This window comes from Oncorhynchus mykiss, chromosome 3 (assembly GCF_057628025.1).
Source record: "Oncorhynchus mykiss isolate SJ-2025 chromosome 3, ASM5762802v1, whole genome shotgun sequence".
NCBI lineage: Eukaryota > Metazoa > Chordata > Actinopteri > Salmoniformes > Salmonidae > Oncorhynchus > Oncorhynchus mykiss.
The window spans coordinates 65,977,965-65,988,711 of NC_143024.1; the positions used below are offsets into that span (position 1 = coordinate 65,977,965).

The window sequence follows — 10,747 nt, forward strand, 5'->3', positions numbered from 1 at the left end:
AGCTCGGGGAGTCGACCTTTCGGTTACTGGCCCAACACTAACCACTGGGCTACCTGCTTTAGGCACATCATAATACATATTTTACAGATCATTATAAAACAGTCTACTTCAACAGCAGGACACTTAGCGCCTAACAGTCAATGGTTTGACGGCTGATATTAGTTATGGTCATCACTACACAGAACATACATGTAAAGACAGTGTGAATAAAGTCCCAAATGGCACCCAATCCCCTATACAGTGCACTACGTTCGTCCAGGGCAAATTTGGGGTGCAACCACAATCTCTTGTAAAAGATTTTTTGGTTCCGAGGTTAAGTAAGCCAAGAACACATACAGACACACAGTCAGAGATAGTATCATTGAATTCACAATACTGTATTTCTTTATTCATTATTGAAACCCTGAAGGAAGCTAGAAAGAAAGGCAGTGGCCATTGTTTTGTGCCTCATCTTCCTCTAGCTCAGTCAGACACAGCCAGTTATAATACATCATGTTGAGGTAACAGGTACAGTAATAAATTATTAATTATTTTAAAAAACACAAGAAATTCAGATCAATAATAAAAAAGTATCAAACATACTTGATACAATATCATTGATTTCTTCAGACCTCTTTTTTTTTGTAAAATACTGCCAAAGACACCATGTCTGTTGCTTCATACCCTGGGAAGTAGAACTTTCACTGTACCTCTGGGTGAAGTACAGCAGGATCACTCCAGGATTATGTTCAGTAGGTACCAGATGAAAATGTACTGAAACGTGGATTGATTACTTGGACTTCAATAAGAAATGTCAATTTTAGTTTTCCATTGCAAACTGTTTTTCTACAGTGTGCCCTACTGAACACAACCCAGGGCTGAGAGAATAAAACACAAGAGGTTGGTGGCAACTTAATTGGGGAGAACAGGCATGTTGTAATGGCTGGAACGGCATAGTATTAAATACATGGTTTCAGTGTGTTTAATGCCATTCCATATGCATCGTTCCAGCCATTATTATGAGCCGTCCTCCCCTCAGCAGCCTCCACTGGTATAAACTGTTCTGTCCAACCGACATGAGACAAGCAAATGAGCTACATGGTATTGACATAATTATGTTAAGCTCAGTTTTTCCACATTGAGTCAATTTCTATTATGTCTTCCCTTTCATCATTGCAATTTTTCCACACATGCAGATATGAAAGTCAAAATCTATTCAAAGTGCAAAGGTACTTCCTTCATTCAAGGGCAAATTTCTAACCAGGGGTGTATTCATTACATTTTTCAATGGAAATCATTTACCATTTAAGAACCAAAACAAGCAAACTGAACAAAACAGGGAGGGACCTACCTGAATTTGTCCAATAGAAAGTCTAGTTTTCGTGCAAAGGTTTTCCGTTTGCAACAGAATTGGCGTTATGAATACACCCCAGATGAACAAGCCCCAAAGTTTTTTTTGTTTAGTGCTTTAACAGTACAAGCCATTTCATTAGGTATTAAATACTCCCTATCAGACAGAGAACTCTAACATATTGTTGCTTGGAGTAACTGATCCCCTCAAGCCAGATTCCCCACCAGAAAAAATTTAATAAAAAGTACTAACAGCCACATCCTCCCACTTCTCTTCAGGACCCCAAAGCCAAATCCTCTTATGCCTGTGGCTAGTGCAGATAGAATATACTTCATAATCATCCTCTTTATCATTTCAGAATTTAACATTCAACACCATGGAGAACTTACAACCACAACACAAACACTCAGATCATAGGTCCCTAACAACATCTAACGTCACATCTCCCCACCCAGGAGAATACCTTGATGTCCACCTCTACTTCCATGGAGAGCATCATCACTGCACTGTCTGGAAATCAGTCAGTTCATAAGGAGCTCTTCCGGGAGTGCTTTTTTCTGACCAATCAGGGGAAGCGGGCAGACAATGATGCCCCTGTAAGACCCCACTTGGCCATGCCTTGGAGTGAGGGATTTTCTTTGACACCGTAACAGTCAACAGTCAGTTCCTTATCTCCCCCAATTCCCCCTCCAGTTGTTGGTTACTGCCAGTCCGCAGTTCTCTCTAATATCATTGCTAGCAGCGGCGACACCATCACAAGATGACACAGTGGACTTTGTGAGAACCCGTAGATCGTTCTCCTCGCCACTTCATCTTCTTCTTCTTCTTCAGGCTCCTCTCTGGGATCTGCTGCCTGCACAGGAGGAAGAGAGAGAAAGACAGAGCAAAATAGAGAGAAGAGATGGGGGAGAAAGAGGGTGTAGAAAAAGAAGAACATTTGTAGGAAAGGAGGGTATGTAAAGGAAGGAGTAGACAAGAGAAGGACAGGACAAGAGAAGGGAGCGTGAGGGTTAAAATCAGATAGTCTTGCTGCTTGGCTAGAGGGCCTCAAAGTCTTTATGTGGTACACTCTAAATGCCTGACAAACAGATGAGTGGGCCCTCCAGCAGGATATGACCACACCGAACATCAACACAGACTGGATTCCTCTGAAATTACATGTCTGTTCATTCAGGACATAGCTATAGTTTTCCCCCAACCCTTTAACAGACGTTTGCTGGCATTCATGCCATATACAGTATATTTGCAAAGGGAAACCAGAATGGTGGTTCTCTATTATTCAAGCATGTATTGATTCCAATATAATGATCAATTCTTAAACATAGCCTTCAAGTCTAGTAGTTTGGCTGACCTTATAACCCTGACTAGTTCATGAAACGCCTTGTCCACATTCATAGGGGGATCCTTGGCACTTGTCTCAATGTACGTGATCTGTGAAAAAACAAACAAACACATTGATCAAACATTCAGGAAAATGACATAAGTACACAAGCAAAAAAATGGAATAGTCTCTGACTTTGCTAGTGCTACAAGGTATACACAAATACTAATGATGCTTTTCTGGCTCATAACAAGAGATGCGAATTTTGCAAGTAAAAACAAAATGTAAGCTTAGATCTGCAAACCCAATTTCATACACTCCTACACTGTTCTAAAACAGTAAATGCCAAGCTTGGCTATATTTGTGATTCCCCCACCCCACCACAGAGCCTCCGTGCAATCTTTCCCCAGAGGCCTATATCACACCCTGTAGCTAACTGAGTCAGCATCCCTGCCTGCCCGCCCTGCACCCAAAAAACTCTCTCCCAGGGACAGCAGCCCAGAACACACAGCCCATAAAACAACCCCAGTCACTGACAACAGCAGTGGGGAAAGGGCTTCTACAGGTTCAACTATGGCCCAGACTTTTTCCTGACCATGAAAGACTGGCCAAAATTATCCATTCAGACATAATCAAGAGTACATTAATCAATTTGGACACTGTACTGCATCCAACAAGATATTCAAAACAAAGGATTCAGACATCAAGCTGCCCCACTCCTTGTCTGAGCTGACACTGTACTCACATTGTGTTTGGCAGCCATTTCCTGCCCCTGGTCGCTGGTGATTTTGCGGAGGTGAACCAAGTCCACCTTATTGGCCACCAGCACCATGGGGAAGGCCTCCCTGAAGGAGAGCAGAGGGAAGGAGAAGGACTTAAGGGCAGATGCATCTCATTCAACATAACATGTGTACAGTTACACCATTACACAGCTGACAACCTGACTGGAATGAAAACATTGGATTAACTTTGTCGTGAACATGAGATACAAAAAAGAAAAGCATGTGTAGATGAACCCTTGAACAGTGAGAGTGTTAGAGGGAACACACAAAAGATTGCGGCAGACAACTCAGTCGGAGGCATTCGTTACAGTAGCAGCAGTCTCCTGTAGGTGTCTGGCCCATAAGGCACGCATCATTATCAAGAGCTGGGCCTCACCTGTCTTTGACCCTGAGGATGAGCTGGTGGAAGCGGTCCACATGTTCAAAGCTGGCCTTGTCTGTCACAGAGAACACGATGAGGAAGCCATCCCCCGTCCTCATGTACTGTTCCCTCATAGCACTGAACTCCTCTTGGCCTGCTGTATCCAGCACTGTGCAATTACACACATACAGGTACCAGTGTTACAGGTTTTACAAGACGCTACTGTGAATCAACTTCTTGCTTGTTTTCATATGATTGGTTGGAAAAGCTACAAGCTATCAAATGCAAACAAATGCACATATTGTATAGGTCTAAATCTGTGAAACTATATGGGAATACTGTGCCACAACAGTATGTTTCATTAAAATCCTAAACATAATTGATAAAGGACACCAGCCCTTCCTAACCCAGAGAGACAGTGAGAAAATGTCTCCATACCGTCCAGGATGGCCCACTGTCCATCTATCTCTGTGTGTTTCAGGTAGGAGTCCTCGATGGTGGGGTCATAGTCAGACACAAAGATCTTCTGAAAAAACTGGATGGTGAGCGCGCTCTTCCCCACTCCACCATCCCCCACCACCACCAGCTTGTACGTGAGGAGGTTGTCGCTAGGCACCGCGCTGCTGGTTGCCATGGCAACAGGCGGCTGGCTATACCTGGAACACAGCAGGAGAGGGAGGGAGAGAGAGATGAGGAGTATGAGACTGCTGCTGCTAATTCATAGCCAGGGAGACCAGAGTACACAGAACCATGCATCACACACCAGTCCCTCAGAGAAAGATCAGCTAGCTATCGACACCTCAGTCAATCTCAGCTAGAAGGGCTTGCCGAAAGTGCTGTAGTAAAGAATAGGAAATAGATGTAACGTGTGTAATAATACTGTAATAACCCAAACACCTGGAGCAGCAGAGCCTTTTAGATATAAATTAGTTTACTGTATATGACTGAGCTGGAGAAAACCCCCTGGTCACTGATTGGCTGTCTGTATGAGGAAGTGCCTTACATAGCCAGCCAGTCAGTCAGTGGTGTAACGGCGAGGCTCTCCCTCCCATTATGTAAGCTATTCCGTTTTCTCCTTATGAGACGGCCAGAATAGCATGGGGCACCAACCACACTCCCAGCACCATTATGAGCAGGGGAAATACGGTCTAGACATATTGATTACTGTGCTTTGTAATTATGGCTTTCGGGGAAAAAAAAGAAAAAAGGCTGACTTCTCTGAAAGAATGGCCTCTAAAGGAACTGTGATGGTGCAATTTCACCAGCTTCCACAAAAACTACTCCAGATTCAGATTCACTGAACAGATTGGTTTAATATTCTGTTGCCTGACAACGTTTTCCCATCTCACACTTTATTTAAAATGGCTGTTTTTCTACTGCGATTTAGTAAGAACCTGGTCCTTCAAAAACATGGACACATTACAGCAATTTCTTTCATGAACCCAATGCTGTATTGGCAAAAGGCAACAGCTTTCACAAGGCATGTCAAGCCACAAAGAGAGTGGTTGATAAACAAGGAAAAGCAAACTGAGGACAACTAGCTTGAAAAACAGCACAGACTGTGGTGGTGGTCATCCCCAACCATTAAAAGTGTTAGAACTTTCTCCAACAGCAGGATAGCGTGAGGGAATATGCTTGATTGTCTTTGAACATGCCTGACCTCAAGCTGCATAGGAGGACAGGCTAAGGGTAGAGGACAGGCTGTGCATGCATTCAGAGAACACAGCCTTGGCTCAGCCCAGGCAGTGGGTAGAGAACATGGCAGTGGGCCGCAGGAAACAGCTGTCAGCTGGTGACGGCAGCACTGCCACCTTCCTGCTCAACACAATAGAGGGAAGGAAAGACATTTCCTTCCTCAAGCGACCCAGTCAGAACCCTGGAGAAGGATATACTGTAGGAGCTCCCTGCCTCCCTCACGAGGGAACAGCTAGCTAGAGGGAACAGCCTGCAAAACATACTGTACCACTTCACCAGTCAGATGAAGGCCCCCAAAAAATTGTCACGTCACTGGTCTATGACTTGGGTGACTGGGCCTTTCTCTCTGCTTCCGCACGGCAAGCGGAGCGCCAAGTCTAGGTCCAAAAGGCTCCTTAACAGCTTTTACACCTAAGCCATAAGACGGCTGAACAATTAATCAAACGGCCACCCACACGATTGCATTGACACCCCCTCACACTTTGTTTTTAACACTGCTACTACTCACTGTTTATTATCTCAAAATGCATGTGGGTCAATCAGTTGTGTTGTGACAAGGTAGGGTTGGTATACAGAAGATAACCCTATTTGGTAAAAGTTCAGCCTCAGAGTTACCAGCCTCAGAAATTGCAGCCCATAATAAATTATTCATAGAGTTCAAGTAAGACACATCTCAACATCAACTGTTCAGAGGAGACTGTGTGAGTCAGACCTTCATTTTCAAATTGCTGCAAAGAAACCACTACTAAAGTACACCAATAAGAAGAATAGACTTGCTTGGGCCAAGAAACACGAGCGAGACATTAAACTGGTGGAAATCTGTCCTTTGGTCAGACGAATCCAAACGTTAGAATTTTGGTTCCAACCGCGGTGTCTTTGTGAGATGCAGAATAGGTGAAGGGATGATCTCCACATGTGTGGTTCCTACTGTGAAGCATGGAGGAGGTGGTGTGATGGTGGGTGCTTTATTTAGAATTCAAGGCACACTTAACCAGCATGGCTACCACAGCATTCTGCAGCGGTACGCCATCCCATCTGGTTTGCGCTTAATGGGACTATCATTTGTTTTCAACAGGACAATGATCCAACACACCTCCAGGCTGTGTAAGGGCTATTTGACCAAGAAGGAGAGCTGCATCAGATGAATGGCCTCCACAATCACCCAACCAGATTGAGATGGTTTGGAATGAGTTGGACCGCAGAGTGAAGGAAAAGCAGCCAACAGGTGCTCAGCATGTGGGAACTCCTTCAAGACTGTTGAAAAAGCCTTCCAGGTGAAGAGTTCCAGGTGAAGCTAGTTGAGAGTAGGCCAAGCTTGTGCAAAGCTGTCATCATTGCAAAAGGTGGCTACATTTGTTTAACACTTTGTTTCCTACATGATTCCATGTGTTATTTCATAGTTTTGATGTCTTCACTATTATTCTACAATGTAGAAAATAGTAAATATATATAAATAATAACAAACTTGAATAGGTGTGTCCAAACTTGACTGATTCTGTATATCTTTTTTTACTTATGTTTATTTAGTCAATATTTTCTTAACCATTTCTTGAACTGCATTGTTGGTTAAGGGCTTATAAGTAAGCATTTCACAGTAAGGTCTACAACTGTTGTACTCGGTGCATGTCACATATAACATTTTATTTGAAGTACCGCTGATCACCCAATACATACCATTTCTTACCACTCAAGTCCAGCTCAGATCTGTCTCGCTCATCTAGGATTCTCACTTAGGTGCTGACGGCTGAACAATGACCAAGGGAGTGCTGACCAATGCCCTATAGACAGGAAAACATACCTAGATGTCCAGTAAAGGGCGTGTCATCATCACCCCTACTACTAAATGGCCAGGGTGCCAACTAAAGTCCTGTTGACTGTACATGAGGTCTCAAGATTCTGCATACAAATGAGATCACTAGATTATGGGGCTTCATCTGTGATGACTCCGTGGCAGTGTGGAGCATCACACTCTAGTCATACCACCTCTGGGCAACTACCCTGCTTCTTTCACATCAACTGCAAGTGTACACAATCACATAATGGACATCTCTGTACTCTGAACTGGACAGCTTTGTGCTCGGTACTCTAGACCACGTGTGTCAACTCATCATTTCATCTGATCAGATATCATGGATAACATATTTTGCTACTAAAAGACTGACTGTACATAACTTGGTAAAGAGTAGGTTGTGGCTTGAGATAAGATGCCTCTTCAGTGAATCAACGTTGGCCTACCTCACCAGGCTGCGGTCAGTCAACTTTATGTTGTATTTCATACAGTAACACCTTGTGAGAGTTCTTTGGTTGACACGGCTCAATAAACATGCTTCTCTAAAACAAAACAAGAGTTCAAGCTGCTTTGATCAAGTTTAAATTAAAAATGCAGTACCTTCAGTGGCATTTGAACTTCTTTGATTGAATAACAAGTGAAAAAGCTTCACCATCATGCCACTCTTGTTGCAGAATTATCTGGTGATTTCACTAGGCTATTAATAGTCAGATGAATATGTGTAGCTATTATTGAAGGTTGCCTTATACATCAGACTGTTACCATGGTTACGCCATGGCTATTCAGTATGAAAGAAGTCACCCTAAAAAAAGATACAAGTCTACATGCCAGAATGTTAAATAAAATGATATTTTTAAAACTTTACCAGTTGTCTGTGCTGTTGGTCCTTTTGACAGTAAGAACAGGAGCTAAAATGTCCACAGGAAAGTCATATTAACCTGACTTCTTGGGGCACCAGTCTGTATATGGCTCTGTCAGCTTGTATTTCCAGTTTGCATTTTCAATCTCCTGATGCATTGCACGTGATGCACAATATGTAAACAATAGTAGAAGGTAACAGTTAGAGCATTGGGCCAGTAACCAAAAGATCACTTGTTCAATACACCAGCTGTCAAGGTGAAAAATAAGGTTAAGTGTCTTACCCTTGAGCAAGACACTTAACCCTGATTTGCAAACGAACAGAACCATATACTGACCAGCAAATTGAAAATCAGGCTACTAACACTTCCCTGTGGATATTTTGTCTCAGATCACCTCTGACATAAGGAAAAAAATACAAATCAGAACACAACAGGTAAAGTAAGTCCAAATTAGGTTTATTCAACATTCTGACTTGTAATGGGACTGCTTGGAAATGTTGAGCCTACATGTTAGAGATGAGAGTATAAGTCCTCCTTCCACTCAATTGGATTCTAAAAGGGACGAATATATTGAAGGCTGCATAATGGAGGGTGACCTCATCCTATGATGTGGAGCCTGAAGAATCCTTCAATAGAAATTCCGTAATGATTATAATGCATCTATTCATACATGCCTAGTTGAAAAGTCTAGCGTGAAGTATAAACATTGTAACAAAGTAGCTAAATGTATCAATAGAGTTTGTTCTTGTGATGTTTCATTTCATTCCCTGCAAATTATGATAATTCTAATGGAACGTAGATTAAACACTACTAGGCTACGGTTTACTTCCTCCCTGACAAAACTTGACAAGATTATTCTCATGTGTTTAACTAAATCAGTGATGTATAGGAACTGCTGTTGAGTTACCGCCCTTGGATAACGGATTTTTGTTGCTTCTTGAATGTCAAATCTTTTAGAGAAGTTTGCTGCATCAAGCAATTTCCGCAAATGGAATATTGGCGTCCATTTCTTGAATCAGAGGCCCCTCAATGTTACAATGTTGTAAGAATTTAAGTCCACAGTTAAATTGCAAAAACCCAAGTCAAATTAGATAAATATTTACCAAAGCATGGTACAAAACTTGATAAGATTTACCAATAATGTTTAAGTAGCTGCGATATAGTGGCAGCCTAAAACGAACGACGACAATTTCAGCAATAACTTACCAATATTATTTGATATCCGTTGCCGTGAAATAACGCTCCAGCAACCACTTCACGCACAAATATTCCTCATCCCTCTCTCTGTCCGTTACCTCAAATCATTGCCATCATTTTACCTTCGTGACCGGAATGCGCCTCACATAACCGCGATGCAATCCGCTATGTAGCAAATCTTTATATTGCAACAGCTGATACTAAAAATAGAACGGCCTCATAGGGGTGGACACTTGTTGGCTAAAAATTGTTTCCTTCTTCATCATGTCATGACTGAAATAAAAATGTAGTCTACATGTAAAATCATTTAAGCCTTCACAAGAATATACTTTTTTTTTTCTAATGCCAAAATCAGTTGATTTGTTTTTTGGAATGCCCCTTTTTGAGAAAGTGGACTGTTCCGTTTTGTCGACGCCCCCCCAGACTGGTTTAAAGACATACTTTTGTCTAAATCAGGAATGGGCCCTTTTTGTAGCCCCAAAATGTTTGTCTCTGCCCCATGGCAACATGAGTAATTATTTGAAATTAGTTATAAACTACAAAATCTTCTCTCAGTTATAAAATTACTAAATCTTTTCTCCGACCCATGTCAAAATGTGTAGAATTGCATGAAATAAACTTTAAAACAAAAAAATGTTCTCTCCACTGTCAAGAGGTGGGCCGCTAAAATGTTTTACTCGCAAGTTTCTCTTTGGGCTAGGGTATGTACGGATGTGGGTACGCAGACCGGCAAGCCACTGCTACCCCTCATGATGAGTTCAGATTTTTTTTATGGCCCCCACCCTCATCAAAGTTACCCATCCCTGGTCTAAATTCTAAGGTGGCGTCTCTGAGTAGGACATTTCGAATGAACATCAATATAGCTTTTGTAATTATTTTATTGACCATGAGACTTGATTAGTGGCAATTACAATCAGTAGTCTAATTCATTATATTTATATGGTGCACCCATCGCTAAATTCATGAATTATAGCCTATGGCTCAACTAACGATCTCTCATAATGCATCACATGAAATGTATAAAGTGAATCATATGTGAGACTCAGATTACACTGATCATGAAACAAATAATAGAGGTACATGTATACTTCCTATTTAAAAGGCAAAATAGCCTTTCAGCCTAAATAGCCTGCTTGACGATAATGGGGTTTCAGCTAGAATAGAGGTCAGGTGATAGGATCAGATTAATCAAGAGTGTGTATGTGTGTGTGTGTGTGCGTGTGCGTGTGCGTGTGTGTGTGTGTGTGTGTGTGTGTGTGTGTGTGCGCATGTGCGCATATGCATGTCTGTGTTTGTGTGAGGTGGCAGTAAACTAGAACAGATACAATTTATTATGATATTTTTCTCTCCATACTTCCTCTAAACAACATCTATACTGAACAAAAATATAAACGCAACATGGAACAATTTCA

General features: G+C 41.9%; 1 protein-coding gene across 1 annotated transcript; it reads right to left on the reverse strand.

Annotated features, from left to right (window-relative positions):
• Positions 1-361: 361 nt before the first annotated feature.
• Positions 362-9,719, reverse strand: LOC110520207 (ras-related protein M-Ras). Its single transcript, XM_021597360.3, has 6 exons — positions 9,345-9,719; positions 4,233-4,450; positions 3,810-3,963; positions 3,397-3,496; positions 2,682-2,761; positions 362-2,183 (listed from the first exon to the last, which is right to left on the reverse strand). The coding sequence occupies exons 2-6, from the start codon at positions 4,426-4,428 to the stop codon at positions 2,084-2,086; spliced, it is 630 nt and encodes a 209-aa protein (XP_021453035.1). The 5' UTR covers positions 4,429-4,450; positions 9,345-9,719; the 3' UTR covers positions 362-2,083.
• Between the last annotated feature and the right edge of the window lie 1,028 nt (positions 9,720-10,747).

What these genes read in the sequence shown, in the direction of transcription:
- LOC110520207 (XM_021597360.3), bottom strand. Translation starts at nt 4,428, where the DNA reads ATGGCAACCAGCAGCGCGGTGCCTAGCGACAACCTCCTCACGTACAAG. An exon ending in ATCCTCAGGGTCAAAGACAG is followed by an intron (nt 3,497 to 3,809) that starts GTGAGGCCCAGC and finishes GCTCTCCTTCAG; the next exon opens with GGAGGCCTTCCCCATGGTGC. An exon ending in GAACTAGTCAGGGTTATAAG is followed by an intron (nt 2,184 to 2,681) that starts GTCAGCCAAACT and finishes CCTCCTGTGCAG; the next exon opens with GCAGCAGATCCCAGAGAGGA.